The sequence below is a fragment of the Hyposmocoma kahamanoa genome, unplaced genomic scaffold (assembly GCF_003589595.1).
Source record: "Hyposmocoma kahamanoa isolate Upper Pololo Valley unplaced genomic scaffold, ASM358959v1 220, whole genome shotgun sequence".
NCBI lineage: Eukaryota > Metazoa > Arthropoda > Insecta > Lepidoptera > Cosmopterigidae > Hyposmocoma > Hyposmocoma kahamanoa.
The window spans coordinates 4,636,150-4,663,232 of record NW_020653740.1 but is presented as its reverse complement, the minus strand read 5'-3'; the positions used below and the strand labels follow the sequence as shown (position 1 = coordinate 4,663,232).

At 35.4% G+C, this 27,083-nt stretch overlaps 1 protein-coding gene across 2 annotated transcripts in view; it reads left to right on the top strand.

Moving 5' to 3' along the window:
• The first annotated feature begins 1,567 nt into the window (after positions 1 to 1,567).
• LOC113227851 (chitooligosaccharidolytic beta-N-acetylglucosaminidase) overlaps positions 1,568 to 27,083 on the top strand; it is a 46,446-nt gene continuing 20,930 nt past the window's right edge. Inside the window, exons 1-3 of one of the 2 annotated variants that reach the window (XM_026460913.1) lie at positions 1,568 to 1,966; positions 13,980 to 14,053; positions 16,437 to 16,643. In XM_026460913.1, the coding sequence (XP_026316698.1) occupies positions 13,986 to 14,053; positions 16,437 to 16,643 (275 nt within the window). In that variant the 5' untranslated portion in view covers positions 1,568 to 1,966; positions 13,980 to 13,985. Of the gene's footprint in view, positions 1,967 to 4,124; positions 4,182 to 13,979; positions 14,054 to 16,436; positions 16,644 to 27,083 lie in introns of those variants that run through there. The other variant, XM_026460914.1, reaches the window with a different exon arrangement.

The window sequence follows — 27,083 nt, the reverse complement described above, 5'->3', positions numbered from 1 at the left end:
TTTTACTAAAAAGCTACCAATTTTCTGGCCTCATTAATTTGAAGTTAAAAATAGAGTCGCTCGTTCTAACAAAAAAACAATATTTTTAAACTCTAGTGACACCAATTTATATACTATAGTAAGAAGTGTTGTGAAAGTAACCTATTTAGCCTTTGTTTAGAACTACTTAAAACAGTAATAATTCCGCCAAAGTCGCTAACATGGAGTGTTTACAGATTTCTTACGGGTTTCAGGATTAGAATTGCAGTTGTATTATAGATTGTATAATACTTTAGCAGAAAAAAGGAGATTCTAGTTGCCAAATGGCACCTTTTATACAAAAGACATTACTTAAAAAACTTTTATGAGCTTAATAGGAGGGTTATCTAATACCTAATTCGTATACCTAATTTTATAACTTTCATGTTATAAAAGTGCTTTTGACCTACGATCATGTATTGCTTTATTATACCAAGGGTTCATGTTCATTATTACGAAACAACAAGGAAATATTTTGGATAAACAAAAATGTCTACACAATATTACGGATTACTTGACGCAAGTTTATAGCCCAAAAATAAGTACAAAACTTTACATTGTTTTGTAGGAACGCTACGTCAAATTGTCATAAAGATTTTTATAATCGACACATATATGTTGAGTGTATGCGTTATTATTATTATGTGTGTTACATGTTTATGCTTCTCCATGATTTCGGCACGTGTTGAAAATGTATTTGGCATTGGTTTCAAATTCTATACATCCGTTTATGTAGAATGTCTTCATTGTTACTCTGTTCACTTTGCAGCGTAAGAAAAGAAACAACTGTTTTGTTACTAAGCACTGGTAAACCTAATTAATTAATAAGAGTCGCCATTTTGAAATATTAGATGTATTTCAAATATGAAACTATTAGATAAGTTTTTGAACTTACACCATATTTAATAAGACAGAGGAAAACGTGTTTTCATTCGCAATTTAATTTACTCTCTGCTAATCTCCATTTATGATTCAAAATTAAAACTAGTCAGCTAATTTTTTCTACTTTTGAATATAACGCTCGTTTACAGTTGTGCAAAAGCAACATCGCGTCCCGATGCGACTAATTGACCTAAGATCAAATTAGTTACGCAGCTTTGTTTCAGTAATAGCGACGATCCCGATCGGCCTACATCATATTTATATCGAGGCCCAGGCTGTTTCTTTTTAGACATTAAATTCAAAAGTTGTTTCACGCGTAAATTGATGTTTGTACATATATCGTTATTTATTTACAAGAATTAAATTTACACAGATGCTAGTAAAATGTTGAAACGTACTTTTTTCGATTGTGTTGTTTCTACACTTTGAACAAGTGTTTTATGCAGTGCTGTGTCAAACTCTATTTTTTTTTATAGATAGCGTGCGCGTTCCAATAGTCAGTTTAAATGGCAATCTAGCGCGTGCAATAGAAAGGTAGCGTGAATTGTAGAGTGCAATGTAGCGGCAGCGGATCTCCCGCCAAAACGTGCGCGTCGAGGCATGGAATAGTGCAGTTATCCAATGAGACTCTGCCGCTACAGCCGCGGCAGCGCGCGCTTTATCAAATCGTGATAATGCGGCCTCCGCCAAACGTCAACAAAATTACTTAAAACTAACCGTATCGTCAGCCAGCTCAAAGCACGCTCGACCTTCGGGCTGCGAGCACACCCTGTTTGCAATTCGCAAAAAACAAACGAGAAATATACGATAAATAAAAATATAAAAATCGCGGTCCGGTTTCTGTCGACCTTATTTCGAGTTTGAAGTGAAAAAATATATGTAAGCGGGATGGAATGTTATGATCGATGAAATTCAGTTACAAATAAAATCAGTGTTCAATAAATTCGATAACTTATTTTACAAACATTTTTTGCCATTATCATTATTACTTCAAGTGGATCGTTGAGAAAGTGACTCTAAGTTTAGTGAGTTCAAATCGTATTGTACCCAGCGACTACTTTCATCTGTAAGTATCCGGTTTATTCATACAGGCGTAAATTGTGTTCTCTGTTACAGTTTTGCATGCAAACATACTTTTCACTTAGGAGAGTAGGTATTTATTTGTTTTTTAATGTTGCGTTGGCGCAGCCGGTATATTTATGTTGTAATTTTACAGACCACTGGCAGTTGCCTGTTTAATTATGTAGGTAACTACACAGTAGTATTATCCTTTAAAGTGAACATTATCTTGACGACCTCGGTGGCCCAGCGGTTAGTACTGTTGGTTTGGTTTTCAGTAGGACCAATTTCGGGGTACGAACTTTTCTACTACTATTTTCGAACTAGGTAATTCTTGTGGTTGTCTAGCACATTGTTGTCATTATAAACAAATTATTTTATTTCGAAAACTGTACGTAGAGTGTCGTTTATCTGTGAACGGATGTGTACAAATTAAAAAGTCATTAAAATTTACTTACATTGTCTTGCAACTTATGTTATCAATGGGACTTAAATTACTTTACTTAGAACAAGAACAAACGAAGACAAAGTATTTAGGTATAAGTTCTAGTCAGCGTTTATAAGACGTATGTTTGTATGTAGCTATATATAATAGTAACGTAAAGAAATTACTTTCTCTATTCCACCTTTCGCTGTCCTTCATACGATGATCTATTACAACAGGTATTTTTGTAGTTTCTATTATGGGGCAAAAGTAAATTATGATGCACAGATACGAAGGATTTTTATATACATATACATATAAGATATCCGTCTTGTATAAATTAAAAATGCAGTTTTTATTTTGTGCAAAACACTCATCATTTTTTATGATTCAAATTGGCAACAAGGATATGTTTTGTCTATGATCGTGCTTTGTAGGTATAAATTGAAGTTTATGACGCTCAGATAGGAACGATTTTTATACACGTAAAGGTATCTGGTATCTATAATGCCTAGAAAATTTGCTTCGTGGGCATGAGTAATGACGTGCATAGTAAAATCTTTTTAATGTAATGTTATCTTGCATAAATAAAAAAAATTATGAGTTGTTTTTAAATTGTGCAAAACAACTCATCATTCGAGTTCTTAGGCTTTTGCGATTAGACCCTTTACAGGTCCTATGGTTACGGTTGACAGTTAACCATATAAACAAATATACGATATTTAAATCCGGAAAAATAGTTTCATAACTCATCATTCTTTAAGTTTCAAAATCACAGTTACAAATAAGTCTACGGTCGTAATTGTTGGTATAGTAAAGATTAGACTTGAAGATATAACAGTTTATTTTAGGCATTACAATCTATAGAATGGAAAACTTATTAACTAATATAATATCCAATATATAACTATCTAGCAATTGAGATCCTATGTGAGTCGCTTTTGCAAACTATAGCAATCATAATGCTATTGGCACTGTCTAGTACCATGTGTCTAACAGAAGAAAACTTTCTTTGTAACATTTATTATAACATGATTGTTACAGGAAATTATAAAATGATTCTCGTTTCATAACTACCTATATCCTCATGAATGGAAACATAAAACTTACCCCATCGAGTCTTGTATGTGTTATATAATTATTCTATTGTAACATCTAGTAAACAGGTATTGTCATACGTAAGCAGTTTTCGAGAATGGTAAAACAATCACAAAATGAGTTTACTCACGTATTTAAATGGATTTTTTTAGATTCTATATTCAAGTCATTAAACTAAGGTCATTAACTAAAAAAAAATTAGAAAAACACATAAAAACGTATAATAGCGATGAATACAATGGAATATGATGGAGGAGAATGACTTAGTTACAAGGTTTCTAGTTCCTCTATGAGTGCGTCTTTTGGAGGGTGTATTTTGACTCTGGAGGACACCATACTTCGAGCCCAAAGAACCACGTTATGGTTTGTGAGGAACGCGGCCTAGACCATGAGTTATGCTTAACGGGGGTAGCACCCCCAATACATCTGTAGTAGTTCATGAGTAAATGGTCCTCTCGCACTTCTACATTCAATATGTAAATATTTTTAAACTAGGTAGTTTTATTCGTTGTTTTGCAATTTTATCTAGTTAAATCATAAACCGCCTGCAATTTTATTGAAGTAATATAACTTCATAACGATTATGAGTGGAAAGACAAGCTATACATTTTTGTTCGAATATCGCCCCCAGTACAATGGAACAAGATCCGCCCATTGACGGAAATGTGTCGCTTGATGTGCTGGCGTCTGTACTTACAATGTAGGTAACAACGCGAGACCTCATATTATACTATAGTTATATATATATATAGGGGCGTCATTTTGTACTATAGTTAGCGAATATATTATATTATTACGAATGTGCAATAAATAAATATAATAAATAACACACAATCAACATATCCCCGCGCTAGGGAAACCCTGTGTCGCGGATGCAATGGTGTGTACATAGACAACCACAAATTACATCCAAACTCATACGAGAGATAAATGTAGGCCATACAAATATTTATCCTGTCTTAATTATACCTCTGCGTGGTAGCGTATTTTAGAAATAAAAAAGATTACTTGGACGAGGGGCAAAGATTATGACTGGAAAGACACGGCAAAAAATAAAAAACTGAAATTTGCGGCAATTTGGTAAAAATATTTCCAAAAGTTTATTTTTTTGTTTGACGAATCCATCGTGTTTCATCTGTGGAAGTGCGTTCTTATGTAAATTTTGTAAGCAGGACGATGAGTTTATTGGACCAAAACTTTTATTATTAAAAATTGTTAACCTCAAATTGTCAAACTCAATTATATGTTGTGGATAAGACCAAGTACTTAGATATTGGCCAGGGATGTACTTAGTTCGTTAGTTTCTTGAATTGTGTAATTTTATTGATACGACATACTGTGTTCAAGACAATAAAACTTTTACTGTCCTGTTTGAAACACAAACGATAAAGAAAAATAATGAATCCTTTCTATTAACAATCTTATTACGTAGTCTATAACCGAACCGTTGATTACTTTGCTAATGAGATTTCAATTTTATTTCAAAATTGGTAACACTTTGGTTTTGCACTTAAATCGAGTATTACGAATTATCAGGCTCTGTGCTCTGAAATAGTAAGTGGTATTTTCTTGAAATTATTAAAATTACTAAATTAAGTATTAGGTAGTAAATCAAGTAAATAATTACTTCGAACCGAAAGTGTAGTTCTTGTTATTAAAACAAGGAGGAGGTTCTTAATTCGACTCTATTTTCTTTGTGTATATGTTACGAGATTACTTCAATATTTGTGAACATCTTTCGATGATCCTTTTTTTATTTGAAAGGAAGTAGTTGTAGTCGCATTTAAATTTGAAGAAAAGAATGGATATTAGGGGATGAATCTGGTTTATTGAACTTTCAAAATTATTTATGCCACTCCTCCGTGACAATCTCTGAAACATATTTTTCATATTCTCCGACAGCCTGTCCAGGTGATGAAAATCGTTGACCGCGTAACTGGTTCTTAATTTTTGGAAATAAATAAAAGTCACAAGGTGCCAGGTCGGAACTGTACGCGGGATGGCTCATACAGTCAACGTTATTCACCTTCAAAAATTCATTTGTCTGTCTGGCCGTGTGAGAACTGGCATTATCATGGTGCAAGATGATACGGCATTTACGGTTATTTTTACGGAGTTTGTCAATAACTTTCGGCAAACAAATGGTCGTGTACCAACCACTATTCACGGATCAACGATTCTCCAAAGCAACAGTAGCCACGTGTCCAGTTTTATTAAAAAAAGAAGCAATCATCCGCTTAGAGACATTTTGCACGCGCCCCATTTTGGTTGGTTTCGGCTCATCTCGAAAGACCCGTACGCTCGATTGCTGCTTTGTTTTGGGATCGTAACTACAAATCCATGTTTCGTCACCTGTTACTATGTCCCACACCAAATTTGACGCCGCTTCGTTGAATCTGGTAAGCATGGCATTGCAACAAGTGACGCGATCCGTTTTTTGAGCCTCTGTCAAATTGTGTGGGATCCACCGAGAGCACACCCTTTTCACACCCAAATGTTTGTGTAGTAGTGATTATATTTGACTCATGCCTATGCCTATAGATGTCCGAATCTCATGGTATGTCTCTTTTGATCATACGGCGCACTGCATCGATGTTTTTGTTGTTCACAGCAGTGGACAGGCGACCATCACGAAATTCGTCACTGAGATTCACACAACCGCGTTCGAATTTTGCAAACCAGCTATAAACAATAGTCGTCTTGCATGGTGCTTTATCACTAAAAGTTTTAAACAGAGCGAAGTTCCGCTGAGCTATTACATTACATTTAAAGTCGTAGAAAATCATACTACGAAAATTTTCACGAGTTAAATCCATGGTGATTGATATAGACAACCAATTTCTAAAATGACGCCACAATGTAAAAACAAGTGACAGTCAGATGAAACAAACTGTATTCTACAGCCAAAGAGTTCCATTTTCAAATGTTGTAATTACTTTTTAAATATTATTTGTATAAGTGGCCAGTTCCGGAAGCGTGCCCTATGTGAAGTGCGCCCTATGTATAATGAATATTCACATAGCTAAACATTAACAAAACATAAACTTGTTTCGTGTACTTCGTATTATTTTTATGACTTTCATGTGATAAAAGCACTTTTGCCGTTGTTGTATTGTTAGTTTTGATCCTTTAGTACACGGTGTAATACGGATGTCCTACATAGAACTAGAGCTAAGTTATTAAATTTAAGACAGAGGGGGTGCTATGCAGTTATACTTGGCGAAATATTATTTGCACCGAATCGCCTTATCGCTTCATCTTTAGAATACAATAGGACAAAAGAGCGAGCCGTCTCGGTAACTCAAGTGCCATCTGTATAGTGCAAACAACTAGTTTAAACACTTTTACGCATTGGCGCTTAATTTAAAACTTAGTAATCTTTATATGGAACTAACTTTGTTGAATTAGTAAAAAAAGAGTCGACAGTCAGTATTTTACGAAGTACTTACAGGTTTAAAAAAAACGGCCAGATGAGTAAAGAAATAATTCAAAACTGGAATTCAGAAAAAACATTTAGCGCATCCATGACTCGTATTATGGACCGAGATCATTAAATCTATGTACGCTTTGAGTAAAAGAAGTCTAAGGCTCAACTCACACTGTCGCAGAGTCGAAGCGTCGCGTCGCGTCCTGTTTGTCAACTACAACGCGCATCGACGCGCGTCGTCGCGCGACGACACTCGCATTAGTGCGCCCGGTTCACAATGTGGTCGGCGTCTGACGCCTCACAGCGCTCAAGTGACGCGCGAAGCCGCTCGACTGCATCCGAGCGTTGACGCCCGTTTCTATATTTGCATAACACAAATTTGTACCTTAATAATGGGAAAATAGGGAAACATACTATAGGCGAAAAATATGACGCGTCGCGACGCTTCGACTCTGCGCCAGTGTGAGTAGAGCCTTAATGGTTTTATTACTGTATTATAATGGAAAGGATAAGCCGTTCCAAGAGATAACATTCATCTCGGTGCAAATAATATTTTTTCAACTATAACTCCAAATTGTTAAATAAGTTGTAAGTTATCGTAAACAATAGAATTTTGTACAGGAAAATTAATTAAAATTTGCATTTTAATTTACTAGTTTTTTACGGATTTCCCTACTAGTCATTTTACAAAGATACATGAGGCAATGTTTAAATGCTGGAATATTTAAATTATTTAGGTAATGAAGCTCACACACTGAACACAGTGTCACCTCTTTTTTTAAATATGCGTGCACATTGACCAAGTTGTAGTAAGTTGTGTTAAGTTCGATCACAAATTTTGTACGTAATCATTTTAAGTAAAAGAAGGGCACTGTATCCCTACAGTCATAAACTTTCAACTTCGAAGGGGAATATGATAAGTTGCTACTAATCATATCCCCTCCTGTAGAGCTCCTTGTGAAAGAGTTCGCCCTGGGAAGTACTGCCTTACTTATTTCTGCCGCCAAGCAGTAATGTTAGCGTTACTGTGTTTCGGTTTTGCAGGGTAAGGGTGCTGGTGAAATTACAGGCACATGGGACTTGTAACTTATGTCTCATGATGACGGGCGTGAGTTGAGTAAATCCGGAAAAATAGTTTCATTTCCTGGGTGTGAGTTGTATACATCCAACACAAGATGTAAGTCAAATCTTGGTGTCCCCGCTGAATACACCACGCCTTCGCGACCTTAAGGTGGCAAATTAGTGGATAAATTCGGTTTATTGGATTACACTTATTTTCCGTTAAGTGATTTCAATAAAACTTGGCAAATATGACAAATATAGACTTAATTCCACAAACTTACGTGGTCCGTTTTTTTATACAAAATATATTACATTTGTCAGCTAAGTTGTGTAACTGGGCTACTTGAAATGGAGATAGGAACAGTCCAACCGGTCATAATAGCAACTATTTTATATTTAGTGTACCGAAAAATGAAAAGTACACTTCGCCTACTGTAAAGCATTTGAGATAATCGGAACCAAAATATGTGTTGTTTGTTTGTATTCACAGTTGCATAATGATGATGTTTTGTGCTCAGTTGTCTGACGTCGCATTATAGAGGAACTCGATCGTTAAACAATAATAATTATTTAGGACATAATTTTGGCACCGGTGATTTTATCTATTACCTACATTCTGGCACGAATTTCTTCGAAGTCTTTCGAAGTTAAAATTGTTCTTGGTACTTGAAACAGTTTTTTCATCACACTTGCTCGGAAACAGTGTCATGACATGTAAAAAAAGTCGACCGTATTATCCTAAATTATGCCCACAGGTTTTATCATTGCTTTATCGCCTTATGGATTTTTTACGTCAGCAAGAATTGTTTACAAATAATTATTTTATTAGTAATGTGCCAGACAGCCACACCACTTGCCTGATCTCAAACTAGTGATTTTTTTATGATACCTAGTGACGGGGCGAACAAGTCATTCGCCTAGTGGTAAGCGATACACCTGTCCAGCAGTTGCAGAATCACTTTGGCCTTTAAATTGCAAAGATCTGAGGGGCACTGCCGCTGCGTCCGTCATCTGAGACATATGTTAACATATCTCATACGCCTGTAATTTCACCAGCACCCTTACCCTTCAAAACCAGAACGCAGCAATGCTCACATTACTGCTTAGCGACATAAATAGGTAAGGTGATAGTACTTCCCTGGACGAACTCTGTTACAAGGAACTCTACTGCTACTAAAAGCTGCTCGCTTTGACGTTGTTCTTTATTTGTTCGCTGTACGCCATTCTTGGTTTTCCTCCTTGCTTTTTCCTTCTATCTTTCCCTCAATTATAACTCTCACAAATTCGTCATTACGCGTAACAATTATTTTTAATAATGTGCCAAACAACCACATCAATTATCTCTCAAGCTAGGAAATGCCCTGTACTATAGGCCTGCCAAAGCAACGGAATTCACTCTGGGGCACTAACTAGAACAAAAAAAATAAAATAAATATCGCACACATTCATAACCCTGCACTAGGAAAACCCTGTGTCGCAAGTGCCATGGACACATAAAGACAACCACAAATTACACCCAAACTTACGAGAGAAACAAATGTAGGCCATGCAAATATTTCTCCCGGTCCGGGAATCAAATCTGCCTATCTACTACTATAACTACTATAGCTACTATTTAGTTATACATTATAGTAGCTGTTTCTATACAAGCAGTGTACATATACACATTTTCCTCTTTTTGTTCTTTATTGTCTTTTGAAAAATTCTCTCTTTGCTAATCCTATTTTAAAACTTTTTAATTTCATACGATTTATTATAGTCATCGAGTAAATAACCAGAAACAGAAACGAAATATCATTTAATTTGTTTGAACGCTATTCTGCCAAATCATTACTGTGATTGGCCATCCCGAATTCGAAACAATTGACGGGTGTCGTCAATTGCTTCACTTCGACGACCAGTTTAACTTGAACTTTGCTATAATGGACGAAAATTATAAAATTACACATTTAACATTTAATTACCGATGAAACGTGATTCCGATTGTTTTGTAATTAGATGAGAACAGCCTCATTGTTAGAGATATTATTTTCATTACAATAAATGTAGAATATTTTGGAATATACGGATACGTACATACAGGTCAGTTGTTGGCGCTGTACTATTTTAGTTTTCTAATTTGTGATTTCAGCACAAACGAGAGTTGATATTTGAATGTGATATAAGGCCCATTTACCTGATGAGTTGCCAGGGATGGATGGCCCTTATTTCATCCTCTATTTCTGGTTATATATACTCGATGATTATAGTATACGGACGGCAAAGGACTAGGAGCGTTGAACTGCTCAGGGGGAGGCTTATGTATAGAAGTGGATGCGTGTCAGCTGATAATGATGATTATAAAATTATGTAAAGTAAAGAGTGTTATGTTATATCACCATTAATTATTAGAGAACCCAGTATTAACTGTTGCAATGTTTGCAAATAAGTGCTTTGAGGCACATTTTCGTGTTTAAAAATACACACATCAGCTATTCATAATACAATTGATTAAAAAAATAACTGTTACCTTATCTCCTAAAACCCGAGAAAAAGAATGAGATAAACCCTAAACGCCCAATGTACTTTAAAATGTAATAATACAGACCCAAGCGTGAATGCCCTCAGTTTTGTATGAAGGACTCAAACGAGATTTTTTAAAGTATTTTTTTAGATACCTCATGATCATTTGTCGCAAATGACATCAAATACTGTCGTAACTCAAAATTGTGGAATTGAGAAGACACAATTTGAAAAAAAAAGAATGAATGTTAATGCGAATAATGTGATTATTTTTATTTATACATAATACTTAATTATATCTTTATAAACGAGATATACATTTTGGTTACATTAAGTATTTATTTTTAAATTTTCGAACCGTGTCCTCTCTACAATTTTGAATTGCGACGGTATGCGATATATTACTATTTATGTAACTAACTACACAATATTTTTATTAAAATTTTTGGGCATTAAGTGGTCATAGGAATAATATTGTCTGGATCTGAATCACTTCACTTGTTACAGTACAGTTTGATGTACACGGGGCCTTATAGGAGGTTAAAAAGCGCATGATGAGAAAACATTTCCTACACAGATAACAAGCTCGTGCACGTATTATTCATAAACAAGCTCGTTTAATGATAATATATGCAACTAATTATATTGTACAGTTAAGGAAAAAACGATCTTTATGTATACAAAATTATTGGCAAAAACATCTATCAAGGAAGTTTTCTACTGAAAATGAACATGGAATTTGAAATGAGTGACAAAAATAGCACGGAAATCCACTAAAGCATGAAGTTCCGATGAATACTACACGCAATGCTGGTTGTTGTGCATGGAAGTAAAGCATTATTTGAAGTATAGTTTAGTAATGCACATGCAAACCTTATCAATTGGCAATCTTTCATGTCATGACACGAACAACGATAACTATATTAGCAAAACAACAACAGCATATACATAAGGTTCGATATGTTAATTTATTTGAATTGAATATAATAATTGTAACTTTTAAGAAAAATAAAAACCGACCTCAAAAGTATTTCCTTATCCGTTTTCGCTGTGTTAATAAGTTAATAATCAATAAGTGCCGTGTTTTACTGAATTACAAAAACGTTCTTTAGGTGATGTGTCCGTTAGTAATTTCATGTTTAGGCTGATGGTTTAGCCAACATCTCAATAAATAAAAAAGTAATAGATTCCATAAATATTCGATTAAATAGTAATTTAGTTATTAAGTTTCGTTGTAGAACATTTACTGTTGTAATGTTAATTTGCAATTGTAATTTTCATATTAAATTGTTAAATTGAAACTTAGTATTTTCGTGCTAATGGCGATAGTGGAGCCAGCTAAGCGAGAGTTAGACAAGGCGACATTTAACAGCGATGCAGTGGCTAATCGTCGACCTTTACACACGCGCGCGATTTTAAGCAGAGATGTAAACGCGATGCAAGGGCGCGACTGCATCGATACAATCGCGCGATTGCATCGCTACACTTCGGATTTATAGACGATTACATCGATGCAATCGTGCGTTTGTATCGATGCAGTCGCGCGTTTGCATCGATGCAATCGCCTATGAGTCGCAAGTGTAAGTGTAAGTTGTTCCTCGCCTCTGTCTGTCATAATATTTTATTTTAATTGGAATTACATATTCCTTTTACATTGTTTTTGTCACAAGTAAAAAGTTTAGAAAAAGGAAACACATAACAGCGAATAAAAACCATTAATAGATTTATGTATCGTTGCCATCACATGCTATCAGGTGTCTAACAAAAGAATTAATATATAATACTTACACTTAAAACTATTAAATTGTGAAATAATAATAAAGTTAAGGCATGGATTTAAGATTTGTTTTACATTTTTCTGGTTCACCTAGAAGTTTATCAGGAATGTCACTTGGCTATTTATTTAGCAGTAATGGTTACATGTATCTCCAGACACGCTTTCCATAGTTGTTATTGTATAGAGGAAGAACATAACCTGGTAAACACACCTATGTGCCAGTTTTATTGAAATCGGTTAAATGGAAAGGAGTGAAATATAATAAACCGCATTTATCACCTATTTTGCCACTCTTAGGGGTAGAATATTTTCTTGAAATTTGAATACGACCACTACTATGATATGTGTGGGAAAGCCCCCTTTCCCACAAAAAAAATAATCATCGAAATCGGTACACAAATGTCGGAGTAATCGCGTAATTTAACACAAAAAATACTATTTTTCCGGATTTAAATCGCGTATATTTGTTTTTTCAAACAAACCGACGTTTCGGGCCCTTTACAGGTCCCATGGTCACGGTTGACTGAGGTGGTACAGTCTTCAACCAGTTATGTCTAATATTAATGCAAACCACCCTATTTTTTCACTATAGTTACAATAGTTATTAATTAAATACCTTATTTTTAATTTTACAAAGAAAACATTCCAATTTACGCTACATTAAGTTTTACAATTATTTTATTGAATGAATTTTTATTAGGTTTAATTTATTATTAATTATTAATAGAAATTAGAATAAACTAAAACATATTAATTAGTACTGCAGTCTTATGTCTGTTTGGGATTTTTCATTAGAGGAAATACTGGATCCCAAACTGGTGGTACGGAGAAACCATCTTCCCTGTTGAAATTAGGATGTTCTTTAATTTCAATGGCCTCTCGCAGCATCCTGGGTAGATAACGGACTTCTTTTGCTTTAAATCCGGAAAAATAGTTTCATTTCCTATGTGTAACAATCGCGAAAACCTAAGAACTCGATACAAAAAATACTGTCGAATTGAGAACCTCCTCCTCCTCCTCCTCCTCTTTGTTCAAGCATTTTTTAAAATTAAAAGCAGATATTAAAATCCACCAAATTTGAAACTAAAATGATACGAAGATCGAACACGTAGAACAATTACTTCGATTCTTCCGGACCATTGACACTTGAGCCCACGACCATGATGCACCGTAGCATTCCTCTTACCAACTGAGCCACACATCTTTGTACTGGCTTTCGGCATTCGTCGCTGCTAGTGACATTTAGTAAGTAAGTAAGCTCAGCTGGTATGGTGCAGCATGGTCGTGGGTTCAAGTCCCACCGGGTAGAAGAATTTTTCCTATGTTTACGATCTTTGTATTAATAATAATAACAAAACTAGTGGAGTTATTTTACAAAAATCTCAATAATAAACGGATACGGGTTTCTGTTTTAGACCAGTTATACCATTGGTATAATAAAGGCATAGTGATCGTATGTCAAAAGTACTTTTATCACATGAAGATCATAAAAATAATACAAATCATGAAATTAATTTAATATAAAATATAAATATAGATAATAATATATAATTGTATAATTTGATATAAATAATAATGTAAAATTTTATAACTCTACTGTTTAAGTTTAAAAGAATTTGAAGAGTTAGTTATTTTGCAGATGTGACCTTATTACATTAAGAGTGCGAAGATAAAATATGCCTGCTGACTGGAATCGATATTGTAAGTTGATAATTTTTTTTTGTCCACAGATAAAGATGGGCTGTTACCGAGCGCTGTTATTGGCATTGTTAGTGCGATTTGTTCAATCCGAAGAAAATTTCGAGTAAGTATTTCAACAACTGCGATTTTCTTGAAATTTCAATGGCAAAAGTATTTTGATATTTAGCGGCAAGTGGTCTCATAATATAAGTTGTCAAATATTTAGGATCACGACAATAAAAAATCTTATTTTCTGTCGAAATGGGGTTTTATATATATCTTTTTCTTAGTCCTTAACCTCATTGCTGAAGGTCATGTCTCTAACGTTCCGACACCGCTTTGCTCGTATAGCAATGAGTACGTTGAAATCATAGCGCTGCGACGCAACGCGCCGACAGCGTTCGTGAAGCATCGCTCTAATATAAAGTACGACTTTCATTTAGTTCGTGCTCTTTGGCAGCCATAACAAAATAATATAATAATATCTACGTACATAATTAAGCCAATTCTATACGGACAATTCAATGTAAAATCAAAGTGCAACGAACAAATGCCATAGTGCGTTGAAATCGTAGCGCTGTGACGACGCAACGCGCCAGCAGCGGCCGTGAAGCGTTTTACTTACGCACCGCAGCATCCCCGCTACGATTCCTGATGAACCATCTTTTTTTTTCGGCCCTCTCCCGATCACATACGGCGACCTCTTTCTGGAGCATCATCACCTCACAGAAGGCGTGTAGTTCTAATTTATATGTAGTACAACACAGCGACACAGCTTACCCCCCCCGTTCACACACACGGTATTGCACTGAACGTTTTTTTGCAGGACAAACACCGTGTGGACGGTTCTATATCTGATGTATGCGCCACTGTCTATTCGGTTCGGATTTATACTGCCAAAAAACGTGCAGTACAATACCGTGTGAACGGGGGTTAGGCGTCGCAACGTCGACGCAACGCATCCTCTAGCATCGCTCTTACTACTTAAACACGTAGTGTGTGCCTAATCTAACCTAAGCTATTTGTATTATAAAACGCATAAATTAGTTTTGTGGTTATCTATATAAGATAACTAGAGCTCGTGCAATAAAAACAGATTTAGTAATTGTAAGCAAAGAAATCTAAATATGTAAGTGAAGTTTTGCCTCCCTTTCCCCAGTAATGATATACCAAATGATGAGTACGGGCAAATAGCTTTGAAGAACTTAGCGGCGGACATTTTCATCACATATCTTGAAAGAGTTTCAAAAAATGTATATCGCAAGAATTACCCGTAAGTTAACTAATTGTGTAACAAAATCCTAAAAAGTGATACTTACGCGATTATCACACTGCACCGCGCCCCGCGACGGAGCGCGGAGCTGCGGTTTTGAACGTTGCACTGAAGTACCGCAGTTTGTATGGAAAACACGCGCCGTCGAACACACTGACAACGCATCTCCGCGACGCGTGCGGTTTTACCGCGCCCCCGCGCGGAAGGGCGCGGCGAACCGCAGGGTATGGCATACTGCACTCTACACTACTGCGCCGATTTTTAAGCTTAAGGACATGTTCAATTTTCTACAATAGATATCGGCGTCGATAAAATTATATTTGCTATTGAAAATAGACCAAATTTATCTTCATATTTTCTTAAATCTTTGAAAATAGCCAGTTATCGATCTGGTTCGTAAAAAGGGATATATACAATATCTTTGGTGTCTTTTTATTTGAGTAAACAAAAACAAATAAATAGTATAACTGCAGCGTCCTGAATGAGTTCTGTATTATTAACCATTCTTGTTAAAGAAGGATCTCGGATCTCTACATATACAATCACTACGGAGATCAACTGCGTAGCGAGTACTTTAAGTGACGCGGGGCCGCTAGACCGCTGCCCCTGCGCAGATTAAACCGCGCGTTGACGCAGATTTGCGTCTCTGCCACCGCGCGCGTGATTCCGCGTCTCGCGCTCCGTCGCGGGGCGCGGTGCAGTGTGTTAATCGCCTTAGATATTTATGCACAATGGTAGCTATACGCATAGAATATAAACGGATTTAAAGATTACATGATTACTCTTATTGTTAACTAAAGCGGTCTTTAATCATCAAGAAGTTTTTAATAAGAAATTTACATTAACAACAAGCTTTTTTTAACAAATATTATAACTCTAAATAAGTACATTCAGTACGATTTATTTTACCGGTATTTCTTTTTACCCAATATGTTTTATTTTAATGTACTAGTATAATGTAACCTAAGATAAGGAAACCTAAAACAACATCTATTTATTTAGTTAACCGAACAATCAACTTTTGCTGCTTAATAATTTCAATACTGTATATCGTATGAGATTATAATTGATTAGTACGTAAAAACAAAGTAGTCAGACATGATGTCAGTCATTGTCGTTCTGCAGTACGTTAGCTGTTCGTGCTGCTGGAATCCTAATTTGATCCTAATCGGCTTTGTGCCCTGGACATAAGTGTTCAAGTGAAAATTCAATCGTAATTTTGTTTTGTCCATAGACCAACATGGGCATTTAAATGCGTACCAGATAAGGGCTGTCAGAGGACGACGGAGCCGGTTGACCACGTCTCTTCAGAGGGTCCCGATCTCTTCAGCAGTTTAAGCGTCTGCAGGACTGTTTGCGGCCGATTTGGAGGCCTCTGGCCGAAACCTGTTGTTGCTGCTCTTAGCATGCAGACTGTGCGGTTCCACCCTAACCATTTAAGGTAAGTAAGTTCTTATGAGTGACTCTGACATTGAGCTGTCGCATTACATAAGTAGAAAAACCGCTTATTTTGTTGAATACCTAACACAGCTATCATTGTTTAGAAATTAGCAGTTTCCGTGATTAGTATTTAGGGGAAATATGTATAAAATGACATAGGGTTTTATTTTTTAGATTTATTTTATAGATAATTCTGTAGTGGTAATACACAGCACACTCATATTTTACACCAACAGTCTTTGGTTCATTATTTACTGAAATTAACAAACATTTATAGAATAAAAACAACAGAAAGAAAATAGTTCGTAGTTTAACTGAGATCAATTAAAAACCATTTTGTCCATATACAATGGACAAAATGACATACACGTGGAAACTGTACAATTATTGACGAAGTTTACAATTATAACGCTTTGTTCTTCTAGGAACATCAGACCAAGAAGCGTGAGCCCAATGCGAATAATTTAAGCATAATCGTGTTTTCCGTGCTTAGATCGAGAAAAAAGATCGTTGCAATATATGCAAGGACAGTCCTCTTCGTTAATTCGAGGGTTGCAAGGAAAATTTTCTTCTTTGCTGTCATCTTCAAACAACTTTGTAGTGATGTTTAGTACCTTCTTTGCTGGGGGATTCGATCGATTTAATTTCTCATGAATTTCCCTTATATTACGAGTAACAGTTAAAACAAACGAGAAATGCCGAGTCTTTGGTTTACGTTTCCATTGTCCACTAATGAAATGTCCTTTTGGGGCTGAAGAAAGTTATAATATGTTTTATTATTATGAAAATTATAATGAATAAATTAAGTTAATTAAGTTGAACTCCTATAACGAGCGCATAAGTAGAAAATGGCATACCTATATCATTGTGTCCGTTGTGTAGGTATATATGTTGTTTTGTCCATATAACGGTTTTAAAAAAGGAAATTCAAAAATTAACACACTTTTTTAAATCTTATTTGAGGGCAACAACAAACTATTGTGAGATAAAATAAATACAACAACAATAGCGAATTATGAATAAATTAAATTAATAAATAAGCGAAAAACTTATCATTTATATAGAAACTTCTGACGTACAAACCGTAAAAAACGTGTGTTCAGCGACGATATGTCATTTTATACGTATTACCCCTACCTATGGTAAAGGAAAAATGTGGTTCCAACTTGTAGATCAAAGTTTTCTCTCCTTCATTCAAGCCGGATTTACATTCATCTGACGTGTCACGACACGATGCGTCAGACGAATACATTTAATATGGTTAGATTTATATTAGTGTGTCGCAATCTGACGTTACGGCTTGTGTTGTGTGTAAGAAACTGATACCGTTCTGACGCGTTACGACACGATAAGTCAGACAAAAGTAAATCCGACTTAGAAATGTATTTATTACTTTTGGATATATATTCATAAAAAATATTCGAGCATTCTTTCATACAACTCACAAGTTACCGTAAAAAGAAACGGTTCCGCTGTTGCGTATGTTTATTTTACTCCATACGTACCGATAAGGTAGGTCTAGTGTGACAGTGATAAAATATATTGAATTTAATCTTGTTTGTTGCTTATATTTCATTTTAAGGAAAATAGGTCAATAGTTAGGAAGTAGGTAAAAACCGACTGTTTCCATGCGCTTCTGGTTTGCTTGTTGTTTGTATACTTGTGTAAAAAATAAGATTTGAATCGTATAACAAATTTAACAAACTATGATTGTTAACTTTTAACTTTGAATCAGATAATAAATAACAGTAACTTTTTAATCAAAATAAAATCAACCTCAAAAAATTGTGGAATTACATCTATTTGCCAAGTTTTATTGAAATCATCTTTATAATTATCTCAATTTTATTTGCTTCATCCCCTAATTTACCACCCTTTGCACTCACGCACGCACACACTGAGAGACACACATATTCATAAACAACAATACTGACAAACAACACAACACATAAGTTAAGGCACAAATCATGAGAAACTTGCGTTCCGGGAAACTAACTAGTTAATACCGTTAGGCCGCTAACAGATTGACTGCGTGTTTGATCGATGTCGGATCCATGAAATCGGTTTCAACTGAATGTAGTTAAAGCGTGATGTCGTTATTCGAGACACCGACTGCATGAAATTGATAACGACTTCACGCATTAAGTGTATGCAGTCCAAACCGACTTCATGTAGCCGAGATTAACTTCATGCAGTTGAGGGTTCGGCTGCATGAAGTCGCTTATAACTTCAGTGCAGTTAATCTGTATATATCGCATTGCTATTACAATAGTGTCGTAATTCAAAATTGTTGAATTGAAAAAATACAATTTGAAAATTAAAAAATACTGTATCATTGACCTAGTATGGATGTTATTGTCAATACTGTGATTATTTTTATTTATACATTTTATTTGTGTATATATCTATGCATTATGCATGTATGTGTAAGTGTATATAATATAATAGTGAGGATGTGTGTACTTTTGTCTTATGTTCTAAACACCTTAACCTACTCTACAAAATTGACTGTTGTATGTAGAAATAAGATTAATATTAAGATAGATCTATTAGATGTAGTACAGATATGGATGTAGAAGAGGAGACCTAACATAGGCATTGCTACGCTTAAAAGGACATTCCTGTCAATATTATTGTAAATCGAAAGTAGGAAAGAAATAAATTATTATTATTATACATAATACTTAGTTATCCATTTATAAACTAAAATATATATATTGGTTTCATTCGGATTTTTAAATTTTTAAATCGTGTTTTCTCAATTCCACAATTTTGAGTAACGACTCTACATATTGTAATAGCAGTGCGATATGTGTGTGCGTGTATCCTGTCCCTATTCAGAAAACATATATATTTTGATTAACAATATTATTATATAAATTTCACACATATATCATAATATTGTAATTATATATTATACCCACAGACATATATCTAGATAGACGCCGCAAGTGTACGTACTTCGCGTACCCAAAGTAAGTGAAATTCACTTCCTTGCCACTGCTACACTTCAGAACGTGCTCGACCGTCATCGTGGATAAACACCAGTCGAAAACGTGAAAAATGCGTAATTGTGCCATAATAAGCCGCAAAAGCACCATAACTGTGTGTAAACGGGTAAACAGGGACGTTTCCTTCCACGGGCAATTCAGTGATTTTGTAATCAGAAGATATGTATTTTAAAAACAATTATTTTGGTTTTGTACGAATTTTGAGAAAACAAATATGCAACCGAGTGTATGTCTCATATTTGTAATACATTGCGGCTTTTACTATATATTTGTGATTCTTAGTTAATACGCCATGAATATCGAACGAACGCACTTTTGTATAATGCATTCAGTTTCGTGGTACGGCCGCTTGTACACTTCTTTGGCCAAATTGAACATTTAGTGATGTATACGTTAGGCAACATGTTCTCGATTCTGATCAATTTTGAAAACAAAGGGACGAAAATTATTATGACCTTAGCAACATTATAAAAATATTCTATAACTCTTTTGTTAAGTACTGATATCTTATCTCTATATATTCTTATATCTCTCTTATTAGACTTATCTATTATGTAGTGATAATTCAGTAGTATCTGTAATTTCGATAACTTTTACAGCACGTTGCCTCGAATGTCCGAATATAGTGAGCAAATAATTACATACATCGCCGTATATGTAGTACGAGTAATACAAAAAAATATATAATGCAAAGAATTAACAGTGCGCTGTCTTTACAAAAACCTGGAGTTGGTAATATGTACACACATCAAAAAAAGTTTGCGATCACTTCGAAAAACTGAAATCTTTTTTGTTACTGTAGATTATATTATGATTTTTTCTTATTTTTAGACTCTTTATTTAAAAATAAATTAGAACATAAAACAATGACCCCGTTCAATTGTTTTTTCATATAAAAAGGCTTTCAGTCCTAGCTTACGCTCATTCAGAAATCTGATTTAGTCAATTATAAGCGATTCAAGATATTTTTCGCGGAAAGTTGTGATTGAAAAAATGCCAAGAGGATTATCAGAGGTTTTACGAGCTAGAATAGTAACTTTGAGGGAAGAAGGATACACCACGAGAGTAATAGCACGCAGACTTGCTATATCCCAATCCTGTGTCGTGGCTACGTTGCAGAGGCATCACGGAATGGGGAATTTAGCTGACCGACCCCGCAGCGGTCGCCCAACTGTTTTGACAGCTGCCCAAAAGCGCTATATTAGATTGCTGGCAGCCCGTGATCCAACAATCAACGCCACTAAAATAAAAGCAGAAGTCAGGGCCGCCTCTGGGCTTGAAGTTAGCACGCAGACCGTTCGCAATTGCTTGCACCAGGCGGGATTACGAGCACGGAGGTCTTGGCGAGCTCCGCTCAATTCCCGGCAACGTCAACAACGAAGATTGCACTGGGCTAGACTTCGGCAAAATGAAGAAGGTGAGGACGAAAACATTTGGCAAAACTGTCTCTTCGTTGACGAATCCCGAATCAGCACTCATCCAGATAACCGACGTGTCCATGTCTGGAGAAGACCAGGCGACCGTGAAAGACAAAGAACTGCCACTGGAACAGTTCAGCAAGGCGGAAAATCGGTGTCCTTTTGGGGTGGCATTATGATTGGAGCTAGAACGCCTTTGATCCCGTATCGGGGCTTCATGACAGCAGACATGTACAAAGCAGTTGCTATTGATGATATCGTCAGACCATTCCGAGTAAACCATGGGCACCAATTTGTACTGGTCGATGATAATGCGCCCGCACATCGAGCTCAACGAGTCAATGCTGCTCTTCAAGAATACGATATCACACGATTAGACTGGCCTGCCGGCTCGCCCGACTTAAACCCAATAGAGCACGCGTGGGATGCTCTTAAACGAGCAGTTTGGAACCGTGAGCCACGCCCCCAGACAGTTCCAGAGCTCAGGGAAACCGCTATTGAAGAATGGGATAGGTTACCCCAGGAAATGCTGGATAATTTGATCCTCAGCATGCCCAGGAGGATCTTCGCATGTATTCGAGCCAGGGGAGGAGTTATTTTATATTGAATACACACCTTTTAATAATAAATTGTTGTTTAAGTTTAATTAAGCAGTCTTTTTCTTTCTATGAAATTTCTATCACTATTACATTATGATTAATGGCTCAATTTTTTAAAATAAATAATAAAAAATAGTTTTATATTTTAATTTCAAACAGGGTATTCCTATTTAAAGAAAGCATACAACATAGATTTTTTCTTGATAAAGTTAAATTTAAAGAATTATAGGAGCTTATGCTATTGATCGCAAACTTTTTTTGATGTGTGTACGTATGAGTTCGTTGCTTTCGAGAACGATGGTGGTCTAGTTTATCCCACCTTAGATGCTATCCAAATATGCAGAGTAGCAGAGTTAGAAATTCGAGAATAATAAGATTTTACCATATTTTGTCAGCAGTAACATTTTCATTCGACTTGCCATTCATCAATTTGATCAATTACCAACAAAAAACCATCTAGTGAAATTAACTAATTCGTTTTTACGCGTATTCCGTTCAATCACTTGATTTAGAGCGAGCGGAAGGAAGTTTCCACCACTAAATAGTTCTTGTGACGTCATAGTGGGTACAAAAAATGTGGCACGCTTGGTTTTCATACAAATTGCTGTACTTGCAGCGTCCATCTAGATATATGTTTGTGATTATACCTATTATATACATCTAGCTGTGGGAATATAAGCATCCTGATCGTGTTTATATTACACTGTTACTTCATAATAACTTGAAGTTAAATGCAGGCGGTCGCCGCGCGGCGTGAGCGCGATGAAATTCGTGTCAAACCTTTTAAGGCCCCGTGTACATTAAAATTTATTTATTATGTGAAGTGATTCTGACCCATACGATATTATTCTCATGACCACATAAATCCCCAGAGTTACACTGTATTGAAAACATCGCACTGAAATTTAGCGCTACATTCCTATTCCATAGTATCTATAAAAGTACATTTATCATACAAAATTGAAGGCATAATTACTTGTAATGTAGTATACAAGGTCTTACGATGTTAATACAACAATTTTTTTTTAAGTAAAACCAGGTTTTTTAATCACTCATGACAAAAGTTGTAATGAAATAACTATATAATTGAATAAATAAGTTTCATAAATGTTGTGTAATAAATTATTAATACAAAGATCGAACGTCTTCTAGCAAACCGTGTCAGTCGCTAAGTCAACTAAGCCACGGAACGAACCAGCGGACCTTATGAATTTTTCTTTTCCAACAAAAAGTAAACGTCTGGTTAAAATTCTAAAGCAATCACTCAATAAATCGAATGAGTAACACTTTCACGTATATTTTAAAGATTTCGATGGTGTGTGGTTATTTTTCATCTATACAACTATGACTTGTCTATGGTTGTATAGCGCTGTACGAAAAAAAACATTCGGTACATTCAATCAAAGTTATTGTAATCGATTAGTAAATCGAATATTTCAATCGCAATCAAACGGGTACTTAAGTGAAAGGATTTGAAGGAGGACTTAAAAGATTTCGGATATTTAAAATATGCTTAAATGGTTATGTAGGGAAAACCGCTAGTATAACTCAATTGAACAAATCGATTCATCAAATTAATTAATCGATTTGCAGTTGGCATTACAGTTGGCCATCACTAAACCGTCTATGGTCGGGACAGTGACTTGTTTGTTTACATTTTGTTGAAAATGGATTGAAACGAAGTATAGTTGCAGATCTCTGTTTTGGTTTTTAATGACAATTTTTGCCTTAGCGCCATCTGTGACAAATCTATATCTAGCCGGAAATCTATATCTAGCCAATGTTCGGCTTTATCCAAACGCCTGGCAACGCTATCGGCAGTTATTTGGGGATAATGTAGCTAGAAAATTCGCTCGAAGCGCTTTCCTGGAATAGGTACACTACCGGTATGTCATTCCCGGAATGAAATTGCAATTTGACTTTATTCATGCTTACAGTAGGCATTTTTTAGTTTCTCATACTACCTCCTCTACTCCTACAACTATCAGATGTATCGTTGCTTGACAGTAATTTAGACCAATTTAGACAAATTTTATTATTATTATTTAAAAAAATGTTTTTTTACCAACTTCTATCACATTTTAATACGACAAGCAGCAGCAGTACAGCTCCTTGTGAAAGAGTTCGTCCAGAGAAGTAGGTACTGCTCACCTTACCTATTTCTGCCGCCAAGCAGTAATGTTAGCATTACTGCCTTCCGGTATAAAAGGATAGGGGGGCTGGTGTTTATATAATTACAGGCACATGGGACTTGTTAACTTATGTCTCAGGGTGACGGGCGCAGTGGCAGTGCCCCTCAGATCTTTGCGATTTAAAGCTCTGAGTGGCACTGCAACTGTTATGGACTGGCGTGTAGCTTACCAGCAGGCGCACGGCTAGTTCGTCCCGTTATTATAATTTAATTTATATTATAATTTAAAAACGACAAGTTTTAGAATATTACTTACTTTTTAATACGTTTGAGACCTGTTTTTTTTTTGGTTCGCTCTTAAAATTGGATCTAAAATGATCGAGCCAAATTGGTTCACGAAACTTTCCATGTGACTGCATTTTTATGCATGAATTATTTACAACAATGACTGAATGTTTGTCATTATTTTTCCACTACGATACGGCCAATTTTAAAAGTTATTATTATTCTCGCCTCCGTACAAAGCATACTCTATTTTTATTTAATATAGATAAAGTATGCGCAAGTATAATATAGCCAACTAAAAAGTAAGTAATAAGTTTAACTGATTAGACGAATTTCTGTGGTTTGTATTGTTACGTATACTTTTAAATAATTTACATAGTACATAAAGGCAAGCATACAGAGGGAGCCATACAGAGGAAACCAAATAAAAAAAAGGTGGTGTATAAATAACCATGGTTATTAAACAGTATAATTGAAGATAAAACTATTTTTTCTTATCTAAACGGCGTATATTTGTTTTGAGGTTTTTTAAGCGCCCGAAACGTTGGTTTGTTTGAAAAAAAAAACAAATATACACGATTTAGATACGACAAAATTGTTCCATTCCAACGTGTAACATCGTGAAAACTAAAGAACTCGATAATTAGTATAATTATCAACAGATTATGAAAAGGACATTAGGTCCATATATCCGAATGCGACATTATATTGTGGAATAATTTGGCTCCAACTACCGAAGAGGTTAAAAATACTCATTTTGTTTGTTTCTCGCTATATTAAAATTGTAATGTTGATCTTTCACTTAGTTTGTTCAGTTATGACGCATTTGGCGCTCGCGTGCTCCATTACGACACTTTGTGACGAAAATTCCCTTTGATCAGCGTATTCTTAGAAGCGTTAGGGTTGTCATAAGCAGTTTTTTTGTTTTATTTTTGTATGTGGTGTAGGTGTGGTACATTACACCATACCATTTGGCGCAATCCTATACTATACCCGAATACACTGGGAAGTGTACCAGTAACGTACGAAATAAAACCTTTTCTCCATTAAATAACTCTCTACACATTCGTCACTTGCAGTTTATTCTCTTCATTCCGTATCCTGTAAAACTTTACAATCACTACATTAGTATATTGATAGACAAAGCACTCCAAAAGTGATGCAAGTGTCAAAATCATATTCACCATGCTAAAGAAGCTCGTGGAAGCGAACAGGGCAACGAAATATTATGATACTGACCCACTCCCATTACTGCCGCCTCTAGGTCGTGTTTTTGATGCTACTTGATTCAATAAACAAAATTACTTACCAAGATTATCTCTGCGCATGTATTTGAAGAATTGCTATTTATAGGATTGAATCTTTTTTAATCAGCTTTACGTCAATACTTTTTGTAGCTACAATATTTAGCGAGAAAATAGTACATTATGATACAAGTGTGCTAAGTTGGTCATTACACACGAGGCGTTATTACTCGCGCGAGCCGCAGGCGAGCGCGATAAGAAAGCCGAGAGTGTAATGATCAAAGCACACGTGTTTCATACGACGTTTTTCAACACATTTGCGAGGAAAATGAAACAAACTTGAGTAAAATGGAAATGAAAAATAGCTTTATTTGGCATTAATTATACAGATACACTGAATACTATATTAAGCTCACGTTAATGTAAATAATATTATTCTATTCTATACTATATCTATCAATAGCAATTAATTAAGAGTCTCCAAAGCCTATCAAAGTCATTGTATCTTGATTTTATCAAAAATGTAGTTATTTAAATTTAATTATTAAAACAATTGTTAAATGTACAATTTTCAAAATGGTAACGTGCAGTTTTGTTAGGCATTTGAACCGTCTGTGTGATATTATTTGTTACTATTTCATTATTGTCTTCTTGCGTAAAAGTCGGTGATACGGGTTCATTGTGTACAAATATGGATGAAAGTGGTGGTGGTTCATTTAAAGACTCAGAAATAGACAACCTAGGTAACAAATAACTTGTATCACGGGAGGTGGATGGCTGCGGTTCAGGACACATCTTCTTAACCTGGGGCTCCAGATTTATAGCGTGGGTTATTTGAGTACATATGTTGGACTTATTTCGAACTGAATCTTCAACATAAGACTCAGCAACTGTGCTAGATCGCCAGCCACCATGACGCTTTAAAGTAAGCAAATCAGCTCCCGAGTCAGCTAGCAATGTAGCTGATGTTCTTCGGAAACTATGCCCAGTGTATAAATCCGGGTCGGGTAGATTTAAAAACTTGGCAATTTCTTTAGGCATTGCACCAAATTTATTAATGCCTATTGGCTGAGCCACGCATCTACCCTTCTGGTAGTTTTGAAAAAACCGATCGGATTTTGCCTTATCTGTCCTAAGCGCTTCGTACTTTTTTACTATGTCGTAAAATGGACCGTGAATGGCAAACGATCTCGGTACCTTATTTTTAGTGTTGTTAATTTTAATCAAAAGCATTTGGCCGTGAGTTTCTACGTCTTTTGCCGTTACTTCGCTTAGTTCTTGGCGTCTACACGCGCCAGTGACACCAAATATCATTGCAACCTGTAAAGAAATTAAAAATATAGGTATTTTCGCAAATATAATACAAGAAAAATGAAAACATAAAAAAATTAAGGTTTAATACGATCAACTGACCTTTGTTGCTAAATACTGATAATCGGGGGCTTCTTTTAAAAACTTTTCGACGTCAGTTGGCGAAAGTACCTTCGATTTTCTTGCAACATACCCATCAGAGCGTCTCTTTAAAAATGCCGTCAGATTTGAATAGTTTTTTATGTCTATGTTATTCTTGTTCTTTACTGTGGTCTTTAATATAGAATAAATGCACCAGAGCGAGCTGGGCTTAAACCTATTCGCCAGTTCATTAAAATAGGCAAGAAAAACATTTTCTGAAAACGAAGACGCTTTTTTGTTGGTTTTCCATTGTATAAAAGTTTCATATGCAGCCATGTATTTTTCTCTGGATTTCGAAGGT